Here is a 27372-nt window from a genome sequence, read left to right as displayed (position 1 = left end):
ATAGATTTTAATGAGGGTTTACAATGTGTTTCAATCAGAGGTGGTCCATGTCAATGCTTTCATTCTCAGTCTCCTTCTCCTTCCACGCTTCACTTTTGTTACCAGATCTTCCAGATGAGGGAGTGTGAATGACAAAACAAATTGTGGGTGCAGTGTGTATTCTTGCAATCTTTGTGTTAAAAATACTGTCTACTACAGTAACATCCCTTCTGAACCATGTTGAGGACACAACGTCCTGTCCAGGACTGGTGAAAGTTTCCCCCCCTTCCAAATATAAATTCTAAAGACACCCTCATACCGACAAAAGAACAGTAATGGTCATAGTCTTCACTTATACTAAGCTGCTGTCAAGCATTTTATATTACTTCTGTTGTGTGAAGTTCATTGGAATGAGGGATGGACTTTAGAGTCTGTTCCAAACTATAAAACTCAAACTGTACTGTTATTCACTTAATCAGTAGGTAATTATTACTGACCTATTTGGTTAGAAAATGATTTAACAGACCTATTGGTACTCCAAATGATCTAAAAGTTCTTCAAAGTATTAAAAATGACCAAAAAATACCGAAGAAAATATAAAAATGACCTGTTAGTTCAAAAACGTCAAAAAATGCAATGTAAGAAATTACTTTTTTATGTTGATATTAATATAGAAATGATTTCTATATTAATAGTCATTGTCCTAATGTGAAAAATAAGAAGATGACTTTTCATCAACATCCGCCTCCTAATTATTATTATTATTATTATTATTATTATTATTATTATTATTATTATTATTACTATTATTATTATTATTATTATTATTATTATTATTATTATTAATGACAACAACACCAATAATTTTAAAGTCTTGTGCTCTTAGAGTGTTGTTCATTGTAGGATGATTGTATTTCCTCCTTTCATTCCCTCCAAAAATATCTTCAACGTGCACTTCCTTGAAATATGAGTTATGATTTTCCCTTTGAATTGTAGGACCTGGGATAGCATTAACATAGTGGACGTTTGTGGACACGAAAGAGTATGGACATCATTCCAGTCAGAACTGAAGAGTGCTTGTTCGTCGAAAATGGCCTTAGCTGTAGCCTGTGAACAATTCAGTTCGTCCGGTGCCTCTGGAAGCACTAATAAGCCGAGCATTGGAGCCAGGATAATTGGTATAAAAGCAAAGAAATCTGAGAACACTGTTAAGGAAAAAGTTATGCACTATGGACAGCAACTTGTGTCAGGAGTTGCCCTCTGCTTTGGTGGAAGAGATGTTTTCTACATCAGTCTGAAAAATGGTATGATTTCTCATTACGGTACTGTTAAATTCACAGTTATTTTTAAAACAAAATACTTTGTTACTTGGTATGGTTTGAGACGTTTCTGTCTTGTTAAAAATTAACAGTCATTTGTTAAACATTTTATATTATAAATTTTTTTCGTTTATATAAAATTGACAGTCTTTTAAAAAATGTGATTTGTTTAATAAAGTATGTTGACTTACTTACAAAATTTAAAATTGATTAATTTGGAAACAAAAAAAGTAATTTCTCGAATAAAGTTTGTTGTTTTCCTTATTTGAATGAAAATTAACAGTTGTTTTTAAACATTGTGCAATATCCATTTCATGCATGTTTAGTTTTATGGTGGGATCAGGTATGCGCACTAAGAGAAGTTGATATGTGGATCAGCTTAGCACAACTTGTATATTTTCATTATGCGAATGACGATTTTATTAAATAGACAAAGACAGTTCGATAATTTTTAATGTTACATACTTACAATATTTGTTTTATAGTACAGTTTGACCTAAAAGTTTTCTTCCAGATAAAACATAAAAAATTACTTTACTAAAGATTATTATTTTTGTAGTTCTGCAGAATATATCTGTTATGGTAACAATTAATATTAGAGGAGAAAAATTCGCTCCGGCGCCGGGAATCGAACCTGAGTCTTTGGTTCTACGTACCAAGCGCTCTCACAATTGAGCTACGCCAAAGTCCAATCCACAGCACTGGATCGAACTCCCCTCCTCCAGTGTTTTTCCCTTTGTGGCCTGACTACAAGTTGGGCACGTATGTTGACATTTTATTAAGTCAACTGCCATTATACAAGGAGCACACTCAGTTGAGTGACTTGGTGCCTGGGATTCCACAGTTAAAAAATTAACTTATTTAAATTCTTCATTTGTCAGTCAAAAGAATAAGGAAGAGTCATGACCACTGCCTGCTGGATCACATCCTATGGCTGCTTACATTGCCTGCACAATCAAGTGCTTATGCACGAGTAAACACTAGGTGGCAGGTAGTGACTTTGCATATACTGGTAATGTTAATAGCGGTGGGCACTGTCTGCCACCCAGCGGCAAAATAATTTTGATTGAGCAGGCAGTTTACACAGCTAAGGATGCGATATAGCAGACAGTGGTCATGACATACAATATCAAATTTGTTTGGTTTTAAATTCAATTACCAATACTGTGTATGTGTGTTCTATTACTTGTAGATATCTATGAAACGAGTGTATATCTAATTTTCACTCTATTTAATGTGTCTGGTAATACATTGTAGATAGAAGAATTAATTTTAGGTTATTATTAAGTCTGTGGAGAGAGAATACATTAAGAAGGAAGTAAATGCAGTGATTATAAATCAAATAACTTTCCCATTATTTATTATTATTATTATTATTATTATTATTATTATTATTATCATTATTATTACTTAGTTTCATATTCATTTGTATAGAGTTATCAGACTTTCTTCTGGATAGCAGTATTGTGGGTTGAATCCTAACTGTTAGCTATCACTTTTATGTACCATGAAAGTGCTTGGAGGGGAGGGGGCATGGAGTTAGAGCTCCTGCTTTCACAACCTCGACATTACAATGAGGTGATGTGGTCAGCACCATAGACAAATAAATGCTCCAACTGCCTTTTACTCCTGGGAAAGACCTGGTACTGAGTTTGATAGGAGGCTGAGTGAACCTTGTGACCATTGTAGAAGTTTCTGGAACGAGAAAAATCCCACCATCACCCAGAATTGAATGTGGGACCTTCCAGTCCATAACCAGTTACTCTACAACTGAGCTGCCTGGCTGCCTGGATTGTAATTGAGGGCTTACTTACTTACTTACTTATTGGCTTTTAAGGAACCCGGAGGTTCATTGCCGCCCTCACATAAGCCCGCCATTGGTCCCTATCCTGAGCAAGATTAATCCAGTCTCTACCATCATATCCCACCTCCCTCAAATCCATTTTAATATTATCTTCCCATCTACGTCTCGACCTCCCTAAAGGTCTTTCTCCCTCCGGCCTCCCAATTAACACTCTATATGCATTTCTGGATTCGCCCATACGTGCTACATGCCCTGCCCATCTCAAAAGTCTGGATTTTATGTTCCTAATTATGTCAGGTGAAGAATACAATGCATGCAGCTCTCTGTTGTGTAACTTTCTCCATTCTCCTGTAACTTCATCCCTCTTAGCCCCAAATATTTTCCTAAGAACCTGCCAAGGTTGTATCAGTAATTGAGGGCTATAAAATTTTAATCTAAGAAAATTCTAACTGTGGATTGCGGTGAATGAAGAAGTAATGCTATTGCCCCATCTAGTAGATATACTACCCATATATATATAATTTCTCTTTGTTCATGAATACAGTAGAACCTCGATTATCCATCTCTCGATTAACCAATCAGACCACGGCCCTTTAGCACAGATAACACCAATCCCAGTGGAATGTTGGCAGGGGAAACAGGAATACCACACGAGAGACTGTCCTGAATACCATCTTCGTTTACTAAAATTTGTTGGGCTGGATAGTACAGTCGGTATAGCGTTGGCCTTCTGTGCTCGAGGTTGCAGGTTCAATCCCACCCCAGGTCAATGGCATTTAAGTGTACTTAAATGCGACAGTCTCATGTCAGTAGATTTATTGGCATGTAAAAAGAACTCCTGCGGGACAAAATTCTGGCACACCAGCAATGCTGATATAACCTTGGCAGTTGCGAGTGTCGTTAAATAAACCATAATTTAACTTTACTAAAATTTCCATTTAAGCCCACAAGGTTTTAAACTTCGGTATATGGCATGTAGAGTCTATGTTGTCACTGTTCTGCTAATAATTCCTGTATGTATTTAATTATAAATTACTTTGCTTTCAATTACCTATATATTTATTTCAGATGACCGGAGTTGTGTAAATGTGCAATGCAAACTTAGTCTGATCCAAGACTTGCTGGATGGGAAACAACTTGTGTGTGCATTTGATCTTAAGGAACACTTGAAAGCTCTAGCTCGATGTTGTGGCATTAGAGTAAATCTCAGCACAGGGCACGATCCAAAAGTTGCTGATTGGCTTATGGAACCAGAGGGCAGAGAGAAGAACCTTCATGCAATGGTAGGAAAAATAATTTATCTGCTGGTACTTCAGATGCTAAAGTATAGATAAAATTATGTGTAATCTTCTTAACTAGAGTAATTAAAAGAAGTCCGTAACGATTTTAATTGGAATATGCATTTAAGAGAAGTGATAATCTTAAGGCTGGTTCACAATAAACTGGAAACGAGAATCGGAACGAAAACGAAAACGGTAAAATTGTTAAAATGTGTACAATTAAATGTGAGCATTTACAATTAACGAAAAGCTTGCCAGAGCCCGGAATCGGGAACGGAGAGTTGGCCAAGTTTCAACTTTGGCGTTCACGTTTCCGATCACAGCCCACTGGATTCATTCTATTGCCATCTAAAAACTATTTTGTCGTCGTATATTTTGTAGTAAGAAGACCGTGACATAACCTATGCAGTATTTTGTTCTGTGCTGTGCATCATGGAGCAAGTTTTATTTGATTTGATTATAATATTGCGTGTTGAGGAAAATCCTCACGTTTACGATAAGCGGCGCGCCTCGTATAAAGATGAGAAAATGAAGGAGAATACGTGGCTTTCAATAGCTGCATCTTTGAACATAAGTGAATCATATTTTATTACTGTATTGGTTGTATTACACACTACATATTCATGCTTCAATTCAATAACTACTGTTGTGTTCATTTTTGTTCTGTTACAAATGTTTCTTCTCTAATTATTTTACCTTATGGTAGACTTAAAATAGGTTGTGATAATAAAGATGCATGGGCATATTTATAGTACCGTACGACAGTCTACTATATACAGTCACGAAGCTTGAGTTCTGAGGGTGCTAGAAACAATAGACTGTGACGGTTCTATTTTGCATTGCCTGTAATGAGGCGATATTAGCGATCCTAGTGGTGAGCAACTATCTAATGTTTGCATATTTACTACGTATTGAGCTTCGCGACTGTATATACTAGACTGTGACCGTACCTAATGAAATGTTTCAGTTGAAATTTCGAAGTTGTTAACCTGTGTTTATGTTCGCTGTCTTGTACTCATGAGAGAACGCCATTGGTCAATTATATACAAATGACATCAGAATGCGTAATATCGACTTTACATATCGTTATTGACATGCATATCGATATGCATAGTCGTCTACGTTCTCGGTTTATTGTGAATCAAAAGTGTTCATATTCACGTCCTCTGCTTCTCGTTTTCATTCTGGTTCTCGTTCCCGGTTTATTGTGAACCAGTCTTTATACGTTTTCAGTTACTTCAACAGTAGTGAAAATATTTTCATGCTAAGTTTCATCTTGAATTATTTCAATTTTCTGTAGTTATTGTGTATGTTGCAGTTCAAATAATTATTGGAAGTACCATTATCTTCTTCCACTGTCATTCGCTTTATATTAATGTACATTTTTTATTTTGGCTGCGAAAGGGTATCTGTTGGATACAGGGGGGAGAGCCATTAATCCTTCCCATTGAAGGCCTTAAGGAACAACCTGGACAAATACCCAATGTCCCATCCCTACCTTCCTGTGGTTCAGCTGTTAGTAAGCATAACTTTACAAGCTGAACTAAAGGGAGGGGCTACTCATCAATTAGCAATGGTCACTTGATGAGTTAATGACTGAATTTGGTATAATTTTCCTCTATTCAATACCTAATTCTCTCTTTGCCCTTTCCTATCCATTCCTCTGACTGAACTCTTACTTTCTTCGATCCCAATGGCATTAGAGCATTCGAGGCCTAGGGGTTCATTTCACTTTCCTTCCTCCTCTTTCTACTTTTCTGTTCCTAGTGCTGACCTGCTATGGCACTAAAATCGTCCTCCAGTGGCTTAAGGAGGGAAAGCTGGTGATCAACAAGATCTCCCAGCTAGGTCCAATGGACCTGTCGACCAACAGCAGGTGTGGTCCTCCAGACATTCTGGCGGTTGTGTGTGAATGAAGTAGCCACCAAAACATTAAAATATGGTGTTCACTTAAATCGGCTACAACTTGCCACTTTCAAATATTGGAGTGCAAGAGGTCAAATGACTTTATTGTCAAACGCCTGGCATTAGAAAACAACAACAACATTTTTTTATTTCTTTAAATCATTCAACCCACTCTCTTCTTTTATTATACCAACCCATTTTTTACTAGAAGTGAAAATACGAATTTGTTACTCTTCACTAGCATAAAGGAAGGAGTCTGTGACCAATTTGCTTTGCACTGTACTGTAATATCCTGCAATATTTATCATGTTTATTATAAATGAGTCCACTGCAAGAATGATGGATGTCACTTTCTTGTCGAAAATGAACCAAGACTGTCAGTGCATAGCTTAAGACATATAGAATGTACATAGAGAGTTATATGGCATTAACACTGATAGTCGTTGTCCAGTAATGATCGGAAAATCACAGTTAAGCTTTGAGTGCTAAGCATTTCAAACTTTCAATTGCTTCTCCTGCAAAATGTATTCCAAATGACATCCATCATTCTTGCAGTGGACTCTTCAAATGAAAAAAATGATATTAAGAATAATTATACTATATGAATGGTTGTTCTATGTGAATGTTTGAACAATGAATGAGAAATCTACATAAGCTGTACAATATTTATACTTTGTCAAATATATTATTTTTCAGAATTATAAAAATACCTTTCTTGTGCAGTCCAGAAAATGAAAGTTTGTTTGCTTTGAGGTATATATTAAATTATTTAATTTATTTTAATATTTTTTAAATTACATTCCAAGAAGAAAACTATAAATGATGTCATTCACAATTGAAGTATTGCAAAACAGATAAAATGTATGAGAAAATCTGAGTTATTTTCGTGACATCAACTTTTTATTTAACGTTTCTTTGATGTGGGAATGCCAAAGAAAACTGAAGCAATAGGAAAATATCTGCCCCACATTCTCTTTCTTCACCTCAAAGTCACAGAATCTGATAGGGATTGAATTCGGTCCTTTTGATGAGAAGCTGCATCATGGTTGTATATGTTTCACTGAAAAATTAATTACAATTTACTTTCACAGGCATTGACTTACGGTGGCAATGAAGCTAGCAAATTGGCAGACTTAGCAGGAAGTGGTTGGGGAACTGGTAGCACTGCTTTAGATTGGAGGAGTACAACATCATCCCGCTTAAGAGCTTGTACTGAAGCAGTTCTTACATGGCATGTTGTAGAAGCTTGTTGTGTGTGTTTGGAACAGAAGGAGCTCTATCACATTTACTCAGGTACTTTGTAATAAAGGTGCAAATACTCAGAAGTAGTCTGTCTGGTATTCCACCATGTCCTGGAAACATCTCCACCATTTCAGAACTACATACAGGTTCTCCCATCAGGGCATATAGGCACAGACTGAAGAGTCACCTATTCTGTTAAGTCCATTTTGTCTGGTTGCTCCAAACAACTGGCAATGTATTCAATTCAATTTATTAAGCCATTAAACATACAGTGATAGGCTTCGTCAAAAAAAACATACATTTGAAGATACACATATAATTGAAAACAGTAAAGTTTAATTAGAATGAAAACACAAAACATTTTGAAACTCTAAAATTAATGAGAACACTTCACTCTTAATGTAATAATTGTAACTAAATGTAAATAACTTTATTTATTAAAAAACAATTTCGTATGAATTTATGTTAAGAAACTCATCTACAGAGTAGAAAGGATTAATTAAAAGCCAATTACAAAATCTAGTTTTGAAACTATTGATTGGTAACTTATAATATTGACTGGGAAGCTTATTATATAATTTCATCCCCATGACAGAAAAATTTGTACTAGTTTTATGTAATCTACAGTATGGGATATTAATTTCTTCACTATTTCTAATTTCATGATCATGTATATTGGCTATTAATGAGTAATTGTCTATATTTTGTCGAGTGTAAAGGACTAGGTCGTGTGTGTATATATATATATATATATATATATATATATATATATATATATATATATAAATTTATGACAGTTAATATCTGTGACATTAAATTTAGAAATTTACCATAATTGGATGTAAAAGAGAACTCACAGTGACACCATCTGTCTATTCTTAAACAATTCAGTTAAAAGAGAAAAATAGAATTAGAATATGGTGAAACAATTGTATTATATTGTGATCGAAAATACAAGGTTCATTTCATAAGTCATGGCAACTATGTTATAATTTCCGAATAACCGAAAATGTGATTAGTTCAGTATATATGTTTGAAAACCTGTTGTGCACTGTATGAGATGCCACTGCCAGATTGTGTCTGTGTGCATTGATGGCTAGTTGACAGCACACACAGATGTTAGTATGTTAGATACTGTGCTCCAAGTTGGATGTAAGTAAAGTTGAACAGCAGTGGGGTTGGGAGGTCTTGGAACATCCTCCCTACTTGCCTGATCTCAGTCCATGCGACTTTGATCTCATTCCGCAATTGAAGAAGCCGCTGCATAGGAAGCAGTTTGCAAACAGGGAGAACATCTTAACAGCGTTTCAATGAGAGGTGGTACACACAGCTGATGGTATTCAACGCCTGCATCATTGTTGATAAAGATGTGTGGAAGCCTTGGGGGATTATTTTGAAGGGTGTTAGCTGTGAGTAATGTACTTCGTTTCGTTTTATGCATAATAAAATAATGATTTATTTACGTATCTTTCAATTTTCCTTACCCATTGCCTTCTGTACCTGAACTCAATTTGGGACTAGCATTGCAAAGCACTTCCAGTGACCTTCAATCGCATATAGTGAATTTCTATTCCTGCAGCTTTATTGGCTGATACAATATAGTTGCCATGACTTATGAAATGACCCTCGTATTTTCTAGTAAATTTATAGTTTCTTCTAAATATATTTTGCTAAATAATGAGATAACGCCGAAACAAACCAACAGAGCGGATTGTTTCTGTTTATTTAAATTCTCAATGTAAGATAGTGAATTTCTCACGTAATATGGCAAATATTTCATGTGATCTTTGAGCTTATATAATAGAAATCTCGCTGTCATAAGATGGGAATTGTGTGAAATTCACAGTGATTTAAGTTGTTTGCAGTAGCCGGACATATAGACAATGCCACCAATTTTTATATTTGTCCTTCACCTTGGAAACCATTGTGCGAGCTGTGCTAGTCCTGTTATTGTATTTCAAACGTTCCCCATAGTTTTGAGGGAAAAAACAGCTGTTCGGTTTTATTTTATGTCTGCCTGGACCACAATGCACAGTCTATTGATATTGCATTCAGACATGTATCGCTACTTGTGTCAGTTGATTATGAACTTGTATGATTTCTGCAACCATACGTCCTATTGCTTGAAAATGTTACATAGCCAGAGCCGGGAAATTTAATGTAATTTAATTATTTGGGATAAAGCACAAACTTTCCTTACTCATTTATTCTTCTTATACATGACTTTATAAAAGAAGACGCAATAATAAATAAATAAAAGAATAAAATAAAATAAAGAAACCTTTTCAGCAACATTTTGCAAAGAAATGTAGAGAGCTAACAACAAAGCAAACAGCATGCCAGTTCAATTTGATGAATATAAATTATGTAACTTGAAGATTTCAAGTTACTATCCGCAACTTATATGTACAAGAGTGTTCTGTGTCGATTATAAAGAGATTGTTAGTTATCAATTGAGAAATGCTGGAAAAATTAAATTTCAGTTGCAAAATGCAAAAACTCCATCAGAAGTTACAGGAACCTGGGTAGTTAAGTGATATTTGTCTTATTCCTTCTTCAGATGTAGAGATGCCCACATTGTTGTGCCTCACTAGAATGGAACTGAATGGTATTGGCTTCAGTAGGGATGAGGCTGAAAAACTACGAGACTTGTTGGAGAAGCAATTGTCAGCATTAGAACAGTATGCCTATAAACTTGCCGGGCATACTTTTTCATTAACATCATCTGCAGATGTTGGCAAGGTAAAGTTTACTTACTTACAAATGGATTAAATTTTAGGGAACCCGGAGGTTCATTGCTGCCCTTACATATGCCTGCCGTCAGTCCCTATCCTGAACAAGATTAATCCAGTCCCTAACATATCCCTTCTCCCTCAAATTCATTTTAATATTATCTCCCATCCACGTCTCGGCCTCCCCAAAGGTCTTTTATCTTCAAGTCTCCCAATTGACATGCGTGCAGTTCTGGGTTGTGTAACTCTCCATTCCCCTGTAACTTCATTCCTCTTAGCCTCAAATATTTTCCTAAGTATCTTATTTTCGAACACCCTTAACCTCAGTTCCTCTCTCAAAATGAGGGTCCAAGTTTCGCAACTATACAGAACAACCGGTAATATAACTGTTTTATAAATTCCGACCTTCAGTTTCTTTGAAAGCAGACTACATGATGCAAGCTTTTCAGCCAAATAATATCAGACATTACCCATATTTATTCTGCATTTCATTTCCCTCCTGAGTGTCATTTATATTTGTTACTGTTGCTTCAAGCTATTTGAATTTTTCACCTCTTCAAAGGATAAATTTCAAATTTTTATATTTCCATTGATACAATCATATAATTTGTCTTTTCGGGATTTACGTCCAAACCTATCTCATTACTTGCTTCAAGTAAAATTCCCGTGTTTTTCCTAATTGTTTGTTGATTTTCTCCTTACATATTCACGTCATCTGCATAAACAAGCAGCTGATGTAACCCGTTCAGTTCTAAACTCTCTCTGTTTTCCTGGACTATCCTAATGGCAAAGTTAAAAAGTAAAGGTGATAGTGCATCTTCCTGCTTTAGCCCGCAGTGAATTGGAAAAGTGTCAGACAGAAACTGGCCTATACGGACTCTGCTGTATGTTTCACTGAGATACATGTTAATGACTTTGTTTTGAATGAATTCCAACATATTCAAGAGTTAACATTAAAACAAAATACTGTTAAGATACTAGGAAGGAGACAGAAAGAAATAACATTTTTTTGAATATAAACAAACAACAAAATATTTTTTAAAATACGTCATGTTATTTTCAGTTGTTGATTTCTTCTCCTTCATTTCTTCTTTTAATTGCATTATTCTCGTTTAAAATGTCAGTATTTATTTTCATCTCTCTTCTCCTTTCTGTTTACTTTACTCCTTTCCTTTCCCCTCCTGTTCATCACCTTTCACCTGGTTTCTCTACTTTCATTTCGCCTCCTGTCTACTCTCTTTTTGCCTCCTCTGTATTCTCCCTTTTTGGTTTGTTTTATATCCCGTTTTTTGTCCCCTCTCTACTTTTTTCACCGCCTTTCTACTCCTTTCTCTCATCCCCTTTATCACATTTTAGCCTTTTCTATATATTCCCTTTTTCACCTCCTTTCTGTTAAATTTTTCGTCTTCTCTCTATTCCTTTTTGGTATTACCTTTTGACTTCCTTTATCTACTTACTTTTTTGTCTCCTCTCTCTTCTCTTTTGCCTCTTCTGTCTACTCTCTTTTTCATCTCTCTTATCCCTTTTCGCATCCTCTCAATTCTTTTTTGACCTGCTCTTCCTCTTTCCCTATTTTAGTTTTCTTCATTCCTCTTCCGCTAACTCTGTCCTCATTTTCTGCTTCCTTTTTCACTCCCTCTTATATTTCTCACAAACTCGCCTCCTCTCCACTCCCTCTATCTCTGCATTTTCTTTTACACTCTTCCTCCCTCTTTCTTGTTCTCTCCTTATCTTTCTTCTTGTTGATAGATAGATACATTTATTCGTTCCATAATATTCTTACATTTGCTTTATAGGATAGAATAAAGAACATGTCCAATTCTTACGTTTAAATATAAATGCAATACATATAAAATGCAAATATGAAATATGTACAAAATTAATACCGGTACCTTAATAATGTATAATATTTTATACAATGTACCATTTAATAGTATTATAATATTTACACAGTACTGTGAAATGTCAAGAATTCATCTACAGAATAGAAAGTGTGAGATATTAAGTAATTTTTTAGTAATTTATTAAGTAATTTAAATAATGCAGGGTTTTGGCTACAATTCTTAATGTCTTCAGGAAGACTATTGAACATTTTTATCGCCATGTAACGTACTCCCCTTTGAAAGCATGATAAATTTGATGATGGCATATGAAAATCATTCTTTCTGCGGATATTTATACTATGTATGGCTGAATTAGTTGGAAACATTTCTTTATTACATAAGAGGAAATTTATTATAGAGTATATGTATGATTTGTTAAGGTTAGAATCTCTAATTTTTTTTTAAATAATCTACATGATTTTCTAGCCTTTGCTCCAACTATTATTCTAATGGCTCTTTTTTGTAATAAGAATATATTTTTATTATCTGCAGAATTTCCCCAAAATATTATTCTGTAGGACATACTGGAATGAAAATAGGCAAAATATATTGTTTTTAAGATACTGCTGTTTAGAAATTGTTGTAACGACCTAATTGTGAAGCATGCTGAGCTAAGTTTGGGGGTTATTTCTTTGATATGATTTTTCCAATTTATTGTATTATTATTAATATGCAAACCAAGAAATTTGGTTGTTGATGTTTCTAGTAGAGGTATATTGTTGCTGCTGCTGCTTCTCCTCCTTTTCCTCCTCAATATTTACCTCTCAGTTTCCTCTTCTCCGAATTGCCTCTTCCTCTCATACCATCATATATTTTCCCTTTCCCACTACCACACTCCTCAGTCTCATTTTCCATCACCCTTCCTCCGTTACTCTTTAGTGAATTCACTGACGTTACAATACAAGTCAAGCAATTTTAGCACAACTTGGTGTTGTAGGTGTTGTATAGGGAACTAGGGCTAACTGCAGGCAAGCAGAGCTCCAAACAGCGTCGTCCCAGCACCAGCAAGGACGCTCTTCTGAGGATCAAGAGCCAGCACCCACTGCCAGCAGTCATATTGCAGTGGAGGAAGCTGAATGCTATTGTGACTAAGGTAAACCAGCAGAAACCTAGACTAAATATGGCATGAAAGGATATGGGGTGCAGAAGGGTAGAAATAGTCATTTTCTCTAATGATGGGACGAATCCTAAATTTTCTCGAATCCGAATCCTTAAAGGTTCTCGAATCCTTCATATACAATCCAAAAGATTCCGCTAGATGGCATACTGAAAATGTGTGGCACTCATGGTCGCTACAAGGTGATACTGGTGATCCAGGTACCACCGAAATTGTAACGGTCGCCGTTTTTTTGTTAGTGACGCATCTATTGGACGTCAATGGAGTTAAAACTAATTTTTCCAAAGTTTTTACAGTTTTTAGATTAAGATTCGAGTGACGAAAAAGCACGAATTTTCGAATCTCGAATATTTGTAGAACGCGAGGATTCTAGAATTCGAATGTCCTATTCCGATTTTTCCCAATTATTAACTTCTTCCTGTTCGTATTTTTCTTTCTTTTTGTCCTCTTTTTTTTTCTCAGGAATAAAGCGAAACTGAAGGTCACTTTGCTCTTTGATATTGTGCATTATTATTTTTTTAAATTGTGTCTCTTGAACTACAAAATTCATCATATAAACAATAATCATTCACGGCAAAATCAATATTTAGAATAATGATTTTTACCTTATGCAAAAATAAGGGGAAAAAACACTCGAAGAGAAGAAAAATATGGGAGCCGGGAGACTGTTAAAAATTAGGGGAAAATATGGGAGATCCCGGGAAGTACAGGAGGGTTGGCAATTCTAGGCACTAGATATAATTTGTATGTTACATTTGAGCCTTTCTTTCTAGCATGTGTTGTGTCAACACACTACACAGTTTCCTTGATTTCATTAAAATTTGTTCGCTGCAGACATTATTCCCCCTGCTGACGCCTGCTCAATCTACAGCACGAATGTTCACCAGTTCTGTCATCCACACAGCTACAGGGCGCATATCAATGCACGAGCCCAACCTCCAGAACATTCCAAGGGACTTCGATATCATAATAGACAAAACAAGACCTGAGGCTTCTTCTAAGTCTATAAGTATGAGAGTGGCTTTTGTGCCAAGTGCAGGTAATGAAATTTATTAACAGATAACAGTTTTTATACTCACTGGCAAAAAACTGGGCCACGTACATATTCTTTAAAACATTTTTTAAATTGTAGGATTTTTTAAGTAATTGTAGGTGTGCTGAGGTTCATTTAGTCATTCATTTATTTTGTGATACGTAACAATGTAATACTAGAGGAACATAGGTTAAGGGTGTTTAGAATAAGGTGCTTAGGAAAATATTTGGGGCTAAGCGGGATGAAGTTACAGGAGAATGGAGAAAGTTACACAACGCAGAACTGCACGCATTGTATTCTTCACGTGACATAATTAGGAACATTAAATCCAGACATTTGAGATGGGCAGGGCATGTAGCACGTATGGGCGAATCCAGAAATGCATATAGAGTGTTAGTTGGGAGACTGGAGGGAAAAATACCTTTAGGGAGGCCGAGACATAGATGGGAGGAAAATATTAAAATGGATTTGAGGGAGGTGGGATATGATGATAGAGACTGGATTAATCTTGCACAGGATAGGGACCGATGGCGGGCTTATGTGAGGACGGCAATGAACCTTCGGGTTCCTTAAAAGCCATTTGTAAGTAAGTAAGTAAGTAACAGTGTAATACTGAATATGTAATAGCCAACAATGATCTGAAAAGAAGATTCGTTCTTCTTGCAATATTGTGACTAAACTTCTTGGACTCATTTTAAGCCAAACTGAAGAAGTCTACAGACTGGTAAGCTTTTTTGAGGCAGTATTGTATACAAATGTTGCTAAGTCCTACCAATTCAGCAAAAGTGATTGCATTGGTAGAAGCTGGGAATAGTCAGCGTTATGTGGCTGCAGTTCTTGGGATTTCTCGATCGACTGTACAACGGGTGTACCATCGCTTTAGAGAGGCAGGAGGTTATTCCAGGAGACCCGTTCAGGGAGAAAACAAGTAACTTTGGCTCGTGACGACCATTTTATTGTCCTAAACACATTAAGAGATCGCCATTCCACAGCTAATGAGACCAGAAGAGCCCTCCAGGAAATAAGACAAGTTAACAGGAGTGAAAGAACTGTGAGAAGTTGTCTGGATGGATCTGGGCTGAAATCCAGAAGACCAGCTAAAGGCCGAGAATAGCAACATTGTGTTGAACGATTATGTTTTGCTCACAATCATGCTAAATGGAATCTAGGAGAGTGGCGACGAGTGTCCTTCACAGATGAATCGAGATTTAATTTACGTTCTCCAGATGGACGTGAAACAGTGTGGAAAAGAGAAGGAGAATGTTTTTCTCCATGTACCTTCAGTTCACGTGTCAGTTTTCAAGGTGGATCAGTAATGGTATGGGGTCGCATTTTGTATGAAGCTCGCACAGAACTTGTTTTCATTAATGGAGGTGCTTTGACTGTTCCAAAATATACCGAAGAAGTTTTAATTGAACATGTGGTACCATATGCCCCACTTATTGGTGAAGAGTTCCTGTTAATACATGACAATGCCCGCCCTCATGCTGCAAGAATCGTAGATGAGTTCCTTCACGACATTGGATTGAATAGGATGGCATGGCCAGCAAGAAGTCCTGATATAAACCCTATTGAACATGTGTGGGGCATGCTAGGGAAGCGAGTTAGAAGTCATCTACCTCCTCATAGCAACTTACAGCAGCTCCGAAATGTTCTGAGTGAAGAATGGAATAACATCGACCAAGCTGTCATCCAGAATCTGATCGAAGGGTTGAATCGGTGAATGGTAGCAGTCATACAGTCATGGGGAGGCAATACTGCTATTAGCAACATCTGGGTGGCCACAAAAGCAGTTAACATTTGGAAGAAAATTGATACACTTTGTAAGTTTTTACACCTTTTAATTATACCCATTGTTTGGTATTGAAAATAATAACACAAGTCATAATAAAAAAGAGTTTGTTTGCTGGGAAGCAATGTTTTCTTCATTTCATAATGGGTTTTCTGATTCTCACATCATAAAACAGCCCGGTAGCCCGGTTTTTTTGCCATTGAGTGTAGTTGGTAATCTTAGTATCCAAAGTATTACGTTTTCCTGTTAATTAGTTAAATTAAATTCTTATATCGTAATGTAATATGGATCTGAATGGTCACCTGGTTTGTCAGGCAGATGTCTCCCTTTCTTTGTGAGAAATTATTATTATTATTATTATTATTATTATTATTATTATTATTATTGTTGTTGTTGTTGTTATTGTTATTATTATTATTATTATTATTATTATTATTATTATTATTATTATTATTATTATTATTATTATTATTTCTCATTTTGTTAACTCAGAATGCAAATCGAAATTACTATGTTTTCTTAAACATTTTGAAAAGTAAATTAATTTCCAAAATAAAAAATTGCATATAAACAAAAACTGATTGCTCCTTTTTTGACTAATGCTCCTGAAACCTGGACAAGGTGAACAGAAACTGAAATTCTTTAAATGTAAAATTTTGAGGAAAATATTTAGTGCAATATTTGACTCAGTCAGTTTAAAACGAAGGACATTAACGAAGAAAGAAGTTACAGTCTATCCATCATAGTTACAAAAATCAAAGTTAAAGGCTGAAATGGGTAGGATATATAGTAAGATCCTTAGAAGGAAACAAAATTAAGAGAATTTTTAAAGAACCGTCAAATAGGGACATGCCACTGACAATACCAAGACTTCGATATTTAGATAACTTAGAAAAAAAGATGAAGACATTAAAAATTTGTGACTAGAAGAAGTCCTGTACAGATAGAGTACGATGAAATTTTTTTTGTCGTAATTGCTGGGAAATATTTATATCAGCAAACTAACAGACTGTTGTGTTAGTGTAAGCAGGCTAACACTTTGTTGCCATAGTTACAGGGAAGATATTTGTTTTAATTTGTATTAGCAGACTAACAGACTATTTTTATGGTTACAGGTAAGGTGTTTGTATCAGCAGACTACTGTCAGTTGGAACTTCGCCTTCTGGCACACCTGGCAAAGGATGACACTTTGTGTTCAGTTCTTAATGCTGGTGGTGACGTTTTTCGAAAAATTGCCGCTTCCTGGAACTTTGTTTCAGAATCAGAGGTAAATATGTACAAAATTCGTGGACAGGTGGCTGTTTGGCCCTGCTGTGTATTTTTATTTCAGTTTTACTATTTTACATCTCTTAGGGAGTGCTAGTTAAAATTGGAGTGCTAGTTTAGCACAAATGTAACCGCTTTAGATTGAGCACCATCTTTTTCTGCTTTGGCAGTTACTTTGCTCATACACTACCCCCAAAATGTTTGGAGGGCCACAACCGTCGTTGGTTGGCAGGTTCATTCGACCTAGCCGGGAGGATTATCAATGTAAGTCCACCGACCTTTTCCCCTGTTTACCAGCGAGGGGATGCCTCACATGCCATGACAGGTCAGCATGTCAATAATTGTCGTGGTCCTACTGTATGGAGGTGTTGGTCGTCCTCTTCCCACGTTGAGACTATTCTTAGCTTCTCCTCACCTCTTACCAACCAGCAAGTTAGAAATGTCCAACTTTCCTGATTTGGTCGTCTGGTTCATTGGATACTACCCCCCCCCCCCACCGCGGCAAGGTGATAGTCCCTGAGGGGGACTGTTTATGGGGCATGACTGCTTGGCCAAGCATCTCCACAGGATTGGAATATCTCCTTCACCACTCTGCCCCTTATGTGATCTTCAGGAGGAAATGTATCAAAATCATCTTCAACACTGCCCAGCCACTATTAACTTAGCGTCCTTGAGTGAAAAATACTGGAGAGCGAGAGAATTAATGATTTTGTTGTCAGAAATTCAGCATTAGCAAACAACAACAACATGGTTGCAAGCAATGGTTTCACTCAAACAAGTTAGTGCTTAATGAAGAAAAAACCCAGAAACTAATCTTAGACCTCCCCAACACACTAGATAATGAAATATCTAATGTTAAACTGTTAGGTTTTTATTTGGATCCAAAATGAGGATGGCACAAACACAAAAGTATATGTACTAAATTGTCGAGGGTAATTTTTGTTTTTAGGAAGTTAAGGCCATTGGTTTCAACAGAAACTCTCAGACAGGTATATTTTGCACTGTTTGAATCTCACATTAACTATGGAATTCATATATGGGGAAGTGCAACAGGAGTCAATAGCATCTTATTACTACAAAAATGAGCACTGAGGGTAATATTCAATAAAAATACCAAGGAATCATGTAGACCACTATTTCCAGAGTTAAAAATAATGTCAGTTTACAATCTATTCATTTACAGAACCTTGATATTCCTTAAATCCAACATAGATCTTTATCAGACTAGATCAGATATACATTCCTTTAACACTAGAAATAAAGATAAATTAGATTACACAAGGTGCAGATTGAGTGTAAGCTCAAATACCTGCTTTTTTAATGGCATAAATATATTTAATAAGTTACCATTGGAGGCGAGAAAGTTAGGTTTAAGTCCTGCATGCATAGATGGTTGCTGAACAGACCTTTCTATTCAGTGAGTGAATTCATGGAGTGTGATGTAAATATTGTATTTTAGAAATGTAACCCTTTCTTTATATTTCAATTTGTCTCTTTATATTTTAATTATACCTTTTGTCCTTATATAAATGTTTTAACCTATAGCTTACTCTGTTTATCTCTCAGTGTTTATTTTGTTTATTCCTCAGTGTTTGTTTATTTGACTGTGTATGTTTATTTGCTTATAATTATTTGTTTACTTGTCTATATTTATTTGTGCTAAGTTTGTTTGTGCATGTGTGAGTGTATGTGTGCGTGTGTATATTATCGAACGTGACGATGTCATATCCAGGCCTTATACACTGGTTTCTGACAAATATTATTATTGTTGTTATTATTATTATTATTATTATTATTATTATTATTATTATTATTATTATTATCTCTTAGGGATTTTACCACAATAAAACTGTATTTGGCCCTTTCAAAATTCTTTTTACTTTCTCATTGTAAATGATTTGTAAAGAATCTTGTTATACTGCGAAATTTCAATTTCGAGATTTTTTTTTTTTGGAAATACAATTTTTAAGCAACTTTGATACTGGAAGAGTGGTTTTTGATATGCGAAATTATCTGTCTACCAATATACGTCGATGTCTCCTAAACTGTTGGACGAATTTTCTTCTATTCAGTATCTACAGAGTGAGTCAGCCTAGGCTAGACCAGCATCAGCAGAAAAGTTGTGTGCGTAGTAACTACTGCACCATCGCAATGATCAGACCTCTTGCTCGCGTACGTTTCGTGTTTAGTTACGTAAACACTTTCACACAGTGAGGGTTCAGCTGTATACCGTACATTTAGAGTACTACAACTGCTGTTGCTCCTGGTCCTGCTCCTGCCGCCGCCAGAGAAAGGTGGTAGATTGTCATGAAAATTGGAAGAGCCCTGCCTGTCCCAAACACCATCTCTGTCCACCTCTAATTTCACTTAGCCTCACTGGGATTTGAAAATAGATTTCTCATATGGACAGTCAGTGGTTGAGCCATTTGGCTAAGATTACTCCTGAAATGTTTATATTTGAAATGTTTATATTTCCTGTCATAATGTTGATAATTATAGTGACACATATACAAGATAAAAGGACTTGACAGGGTGATTTAGTTTTTTATTGACCCGTTTTCCTGTCCTCCGGACCCTTTACATCCGGAGGTTACATTTGTTATTTAGTATATATATATAAACTTTTTTTTTAACAAACTTGACATTCGGACCTTTTTACATCCGAGTATTTTAGAAGTACGCCAGATAATTTATTTGTGGTAGCATTTGTTTTATTATTTTATTGTCTCTTTTTAAATACTAGTTAAGATCTGAGATTTTTATGATTTTTATGCATCACCCTGTTGAAACTGCATTTGTGTGAACCTCGTTTTAACCTTGACAACGTTTCTTAGTTCTTTTAAGCATTATGATTATTGTATTGTGTCTCTGTTCTGTAAATAATTTTAGATAAGCCGCTGACGTGCCCTTTTTTAAACCCCACTAACTAACTATAAAATAAATATTCACTGACGCTCAAAATTGTTGTTGTTCTCTAATGGCCGCAATTTCGGATCATTTAACCCATTTTGCTTCTTGCTTCCCAATAAAGTTGAGAGAAGTTTTTATTTCGTTGTGCTTCCTTGTTCAGTGCAGTGCATGTGAATAAGTGTTCTCTTCCCATAGATGAACCTGGTAAGTTGCATAAGGGGCATTCTTCAGTATTAAGGATTCCAATTTTCCATTTTGAATCTTGCGTACACCACTTTTAACACTTGATTATAATTAATTGATGAACTAGTGGACTTACTCGTGTTAAATATGTAATATTTGTCCGGCTTACAGCTGTTTCAGTGCTTCACGCACCATCATCAGAGCCTACTAGATCTCGGCGTCATCTCGAACTTCTCTGCCTGTTAGGAGGGTGTGTTTTATTGTTGGAAGGTGTTGAAGTGTGGGGTCGAATAGTGTGTCTGTACTGAAATTGATCTGTGTGTTGAGAATTTGATCGGGGTGTGTTCAGAAAACAGAAATACAACATAACATACAGAACAGAAAACACGCTACAAAGACATCTCAACACACAAAAAACACAAACAAATAAATACGACCACACAGGTGTATACAAACTCAAATGTAATAGTTGCGACAAGTTCTACATAGGACAGACAGGCAGTTCATTCCAAACACGCTACAAAGAACACATTAAAGCTATAACCAGAGGACACAATACATCTACATACGCCGATCACATAACCAATACTAACCATACATACAATAACATAAATGCAGATATGGAAATCCTACACACACAACCCAAGAACCAAAAATTCAACACACTAGAACAATACGAAATATACAAACACACTAAAACAAATCCTTAACACACAGATCAATTTCAGCACACACACACTATTCGACCCCACACTTCAACACCTTCCAACAATAAAACACACCCTCCTAACAGGCAGAGAAGTTCGAGATGACGCCGCGATCTAGTAGGCTCTGATGATGGTGCGTGAAGCACTGAAACAGCTGTAAGCCAGACAAATATTTCATATTTAACACGAGTAAGTCCACTAGTTCATCAATTAATTCCAATTTTGCAGAGATGTGCTGCAAGGCAGTCATGACCAGTGTTCAATCTGAAGGCAGCAACAGCTTCTTGTCTTGGTTTTAAGCTATATGTTTTCCAAAGTTTGTTGATATCTGCCCATTTTTTCGCTTGTAATTGTTGATCAATTTTATGGAGTATTTCTGCTTCTGATTTGGTTTTAATTTTGATGCCTAATGTGTGTGTACTCAAAACTTTGTTTTGTCTGTGTAGTTTTGTGCCTTTTTTTTTTTTTTTTTTTTTTTTTTTTGCTAATTCATCAGTAATTTCATTCCCACTTATGCCAATGTGTGATGGTATCCATTGGAAGTGTATTTTCTTCTGTAAGTTTCATAGTCTTTTTATTAATTTTCGTATTTCATTAATTTTATTTGCAAGAGGCAATTTGTTTGATGCTATAGCTTGTATTGTAGCTTTTGAGTTGACTAGTAAGACAGCATTGTGAAACATTTTCGGTCTACATATTAATTGACGCTCAAAATATTACATTTGTTTTTATGTGTGTCTAGGTAACAGGAGAACAGCGTCAGTGGGCAAAACAAGTATGTTATGGGATGATATATGGCATGGGGGCAAAGGCTCTTGGAGAACAGCTGGAAGTAGAAGAAGAGGATGCTGCAGTATTCATGGATACTTTCAAAAACGCCTATCCAGGTATCCACTCTGAATTGTGTCACTGTAGGAAAAACATTTAACCTGTAAAGGATTTGAGTATTTTCTAAATGCATATTTTTACGAATTTAAGAAATGTAGTCTTTCTGTATTTATTAAAATTGTCCTTTGAAAGTCTTAATAAATGTAAGATAATAATGAATCGATATACTCTTAATACGCATAAATTTTAAAGTATTGTTGTTTAATGTGCTATATTTACTATATTACATTGGATCCATACACTCTGTTGAGGAATTTTTTAGTTGTATCGTTTGTACATCTTGATTACACAACTTTTAACACTGTATCATTTCAGAATATGTATTATATGACTTTCTCGTGTTAAATTCTATCGTGTGGAGTAACGGTTAGCGCGACTGGCCGCGAAACCAGGTGGCCTGTGTTTGAATTCCGGTCAGGGCAAGTTACCTGGTTGAGGTTTTTTCCTGGGTTTTCCCTCAACCCAATATGAGCAAATGCTGGGTAACTTTCGGTGCTGGACCCCGGACTCATTTCACCTTCAACTCATTCAGATGCTAAATAACCTAAGATGTTGATAAAGTGTCGTAAAATAACCTATTAAAATAAAAAAAAAAATTCTATCGTACCTGGTTTACATGTTGCGACCTGTTATTGGTCTTCTTCAGAACTGGTTGTTGCTGGTCTTGGCACCTCCTTTTTTGTTTCCTGTGGGGGTGTGTTTGTGTAGTGTAATGTGAAGTCAAAGAGTGTGTGTGTGTTCTGAAATTGAGTTGTGTGTTGTGAATTTCATTTGGATGTTTTTGTGTGTCTGTATATTTCAAATCAAATCTAACCGCACCTACAGAGACATCAACACAGATATGGAAATTCTACACATCCAACGAATAAGCCAGAAACTAAACACACTAGAACAATATGAAATATATTGTTGTTGTTTTCTAATGCCAGGCGTTTGACAATAAAGTCATTTGACCTCTTGCACTCCAATATTTTTCAAAGATATTATCATGGCCAGCCACTGAAGCACAGATTTTGAGGTGTTCCAAATCCATTTCTTGGTTTGAGTTGCACAATGGGCAGTTAGGGGACTGATATGCGGAACAATATGAAATATACAGACACACAAAAACACACCCTAATGAAATTCTCAACGCACAACTCTATTTCAGAACACACACACTCTTTGACTCCACATTACACTACACAAACACACCCCCACAGGAAACAAAACAAGAGGCGCCAAAACCAGCAATGACCAGTTTTGAAGAAGACCAATAACAGGTCGAAACACGTAAACCAGGTACAATAGAATTTAACACGAGAAAGTCATATAATACATATTCCGATGTATCTTTTGATCTGAATGACTTACCAAAGAATTTGAAAATTTTCTGAAAGACAAATTTTGTTAAAATGTTTGTTATATATTTTTAAAAAATTGTTTTGTGGCAGGTGTGAAGAAGTTCCTGTCAGAGACAGTCTTGCATTGTCGTAAGGAAGGATACATAGAAACGTTGTTTGGTCGAAGAAGATATCTACCCACCATCCATAGCTCACATGCGGCAGTTAGAGGTAATAAATGTTCAGTTAAATAGTAACTGTGGCCAGGATGCGATTTGTAGGGAAGAATGAGAGGATTTCCCATCATTGTTAAAAGTATCAGTATCCATATCTCTGCTCATTCTCTGCCTACACCAGATGGGAATGGTAGTTTCTCTCGAATAATTTGTGAAAATGTGTACTTCCATGGACAGCAACATTTATGACCTTGTTGTGTGTAGCACAAGCGGAGAGGCAGGCTGTCAACTCCACGGTCCAGGGGTCTGCTGCTGACATCGCCAAGCGTGCCATGGTACTGGTGGAGTCGCAGTTACGGGGAGCAGGATTCTCCTGCAGCAATACTGAGCAGACTGCTGTCGCACAGAAAGTTGCGAGTCTTACATTGCACATTCATGACGAGTTGCTCTATGAGGTTAGATAATTTAAGCTGTTATCATCATCCTTTCTTTTCTTTTTTACCATGTTCCTTATCTTATTTCTTCTTTTCACCCTCCTTCCTTCTTCTCTTTCCACTGTTATTTCCTCCTCCTATCAGTCGTTTTCTTTTCTTTTCCATCTCCTCCCCCCTTTTATCTTCATCAACTCCTCTTCCCATTCGTCTTTTATAACTCTATTTGCCTGTTTTGCAATATTATCGACTTTCTCGTTTCCAGGTATACCACAATGACTGGGTATCCATTGAAATGTTATTTCCTTTTGGAGTTCTTTCAGTTTACTTAGTTGTTTCTGAATTGGAATAATTCTATGTGCATATAGGTTTGATACATATTTAATTACATTATATATAGCCCCCTTGGAGTCGATAAGTATGCAAATAGATTTTTCAGAAATTTGAGTAACACACTGAAGAGCAGCATCAATAGCTAGCAATTCAGTGTCAAGACTGGAGGAGGATGAACATGGTATGAAATAACTTTCTTGATATGTTGGAATATAATACCCTGCTCCTGATATCCCATTATTAGGATTTAGAGATCCATCAACTTGCCCAGACATGTTCAAACATTTTTAACAAGAGCCAGAACAGGTCACATTGTCACTCAATTGTACCTACACCGATTTCACATTTCTGATAATCCTACTTGTCTGTGGTGTAATAATCATGATGAAGATCTGGAACACATTCTTCAATAATGTCCGTCCATAAACCACAAAAGAAGTAAATTAAAATCATCAGTACCAGTTGCAGAAGACACAGCCCTGCAGTATATATTGACTACATCCCACTTCTGGCTACTAGCAATAGGCATCTATAATGAACACCGATCAAAATACCCCTCATTTCTTATGAAAAACAACAACTGAAAAGACTACAGTGGACTATAGTGGACTTTATATTGTCAGCAAACAACTGGATACATTAAGAAGATTGATTTTATTACTCTTTATTCCTCTTCTATCATTACCTCCTCTCCTATTCCTCTTTCACCACCACTTCCTCCTCTATTTCCTCGTTCTTATTTCTCTTTCACCACCAGGGGCATACACAAGGGGAGGGTTACCGGGTTTGAATTATATCATTATATCATTGAGTACAAATATATTTTATTTTATGACTAGCGCTTTCACTTATGGCATAATGAAGCACTTGTCATAAAATAACATATATTTGTACTCAGTGATATAATTCATTGTTTATAAAGTGATAAGTGTAGACTGAACAGTAACCTAATATATACCTAATATACCTATGTAATTCTTTGTTTTTATTATCTCTTTTGTAACAGGTGTTTGGTTTGTTTTGATTGTGTTGTATAGAGCTTTTTATTAAAATTAACCAAGAACCACAGTCTAGTATATACAGTCACGAAGCTCAATACGTAGTAAATATGCATCCATAGATAGTTGCTAACTACTAGGATCACTAATATCGCCTCATTACAGACAATGTGAAATAGTACCAGCACAGTCTATTGTTCCTAGCACCCTCACAACTCAAGCTTCATGACTGTATATATTAGACTGTGTAAGAACCATATTTAACTGTCAGTCTCATAATTATTTCAGTACTGAGACATTATGATGTACGAAGTGTAAAAATATTGTTAAATTCTGAATGATTTTCTAGACAAAAACCATAAATTGTGTTGAAAAACTCTGTATAATCAAATTCAAATTAGAATTCTTACTCCATCTCCATCTTTGTTTTTCTCTTTCTCTTCTCTCAGTATACAGCACTAGGTGATAGTGAAGCAGAGTTATTTATAATGCCTGTTTTTATTCTCAGGTGTCACAAAATCATGCAATAGAAGCGGCCGCAATAATAAAATCTGCATTGGAAAATGCTGTGAATCTGTCTGTACAGCTGCCAGTGAAGGTGAAAGTCGGAGAGTCATGGGGAAGTCTGAAGGAAATCACCGAACTCAACACAACTTAAAACCAGAGCAAATAACTTACTGCCAAGTCAGATGTAGTAATTAGTTTTGTATTGAGATTATGTTTTAACTTTTATTTCATTTACTTCACTTCACTTCGCTTCGGGGTTTTCTCTAATTCATTAGAATTAGTACATCATGAACGTCATGTTTGTTGAGAAAAGAAAGGATAGGGAAGGAGTATCATACCTCATTGGGATCGCTACAAACGGCTAAATCCGATTGATTGACGACTGAGAATAGGATGTCAGAAATTATAGGCAAACAGAACATTTAAAGAGGTTTGAAAGTGTGAAAGAAGGAACTAAAAAGAAAAACAAATAAACTGGTACATACTAGATCGTTTGAAAGATAAAATAGAAATAAAATAGGTATTTCTTGCCTTCTGTTCTAAGTCATCAGGTCAGTAAAGTGGATTTAGTAATTTTTACAATCCAAAAAGCAGTGTGCGACTTCTAACATAGAGTTAGGGATTTCTTTCCCTTCTCGCTATCAAAAGTATTCCCATTTCTCCTTATATACAATTTGTCCCTGCCATGAATAATTCCCCACTCTACTGAATTTTCTTGGAAATTAATTTTTGAATACGTAACACTCTCAGTTATTATTATTATTATTATTATTATTATTATTATTATTATTATTACTTACTTACAAATGGCCCCTAAGGAACTCGAAGGTTCACCGCTACCCTCACACAAGCCCGCCATCGGTCCATTCCGAGGCTTATTGTAGGGATTCGTAACAAACTGTTTTTTACGGTGATGGGTTGTTAGCCCTTCGCCCAACTCCCAAGCTGGAGGACCATCCCTTATCGGCTGTCCACGACTGCTTATTCAATGTATTCACAGCTACCCTCCATATCTGGAGGCCGTCTCCTCTATCCGCAACCATTATTATTATTATTATTATTATTATTATTATTATTATTATTATCATTATCATCATCGTCATCATCATCATCATCATCATCATCGTTGTTGTTGTTGTTGTTGTTGTTGCTGTCATCTTATCAAAAGCTTGTTTTTACAAATCTACATATCGTCATTGTTTTTATGAAACCTCCTGTGTGACAGTACAGAGCATAATTTTTCAGGAGGAAAAAATTAATTAAATATCAATAGGCCTTCACTGATATCTTTTATGTTCATCATATTCACCAACGTTTTCAACCGAATTACTTCATATCCTTATGTACGTCCATTGATTTTAATTAATTTTTTCTTCCTCCTGAAAAATTATTTTCTATACTGCCATATAGGAGGCTTCATAAAAATGACAATATGTTACTGTACTTAGGGAAGAAGATAACTTATTACTTATTGATGGGAAGTCTTTTTTCTGATCGATACTTTTAAATAAAATTAATGTAGGTAGCTTTTTTCTAACTGTTGCATAACGCTATAACAAAAAGAA

The 27372-nt window shown here is 35.8% G+C and overlaps 1 protein-coding gene across 1 annotated transcript in view; it reads left to right on the top strand.

The window, feature by feature from the left end:
• The window catches only part of LOC138695907 (DNA polymerase theta-like), a 65390-nt gene extending 39040 nt beyond the window's left edge, over positions 1 to 26350 (top strand). Inside the window, exons 18-28 of the mRNA XM_069820266.1 lie at positions 976 to 1283; positions 4171 to 4385; positions 7379 to 7580; positions 10090 to 10271; positions 13082 to 13237; positions 14096 to 14300; positions 17202 to 17353; positions 21895 to 22039; positions 23474 to 23593; positions 23803 to 23993; positions 25809 to 26350. Coding sequence (XP_069676367.1) covers positions 976 to 1283; positions 4171 to 4385; positions 7379 to 7580; positions 10090 to 10271; positions 13082 to 13237; positions 14096 to 14300; positions 17202 to 17353; positions 21895 to 22039; positions 23474 to 23593; positions 23803 to 23993; positions 25809 to 25958 — 2026 coding nt within the window. The 3' untranslated portion in view covers positions 25959 to 26350. The remainder of the gene's footprint in view (positions 1 to 975; positions 1284 to 4170; positions 4386 to 7378; positions 7581 to 10089; positions 10272 to 13081; positions 13238 to 14095; positions 14301 to 17201; positions 17354 to 21894; positions 22040 to 23473; positions 23594 to 23802; positions 23994 to 25808) is intronic.
• The last annotated feature ends 1022 nt before the right edge of the window (positions 26351 to 27372 follow it).

The sequence above is a fragment of the Periplaneta americana genome, chromosome 3 (assembly GCF_040183065.1).
Source record: "Periplaneta americana isolate PAMFEO1 chromosome 3, P.americana_PAMFEO1_priV1, whole genome shotgun sequence".
Lineage (NCBI taxonomy): Eukaryota > Metazoa > Arthropoda > Insecta > Blattodea > Blattidae > Periplaneta > Periplaneta americana.
The sequence above is the reverse complement of the archived record's forward strand: the minus strand, read 5'-3'. Positions and strand labels throughout refer to the sequence as shown.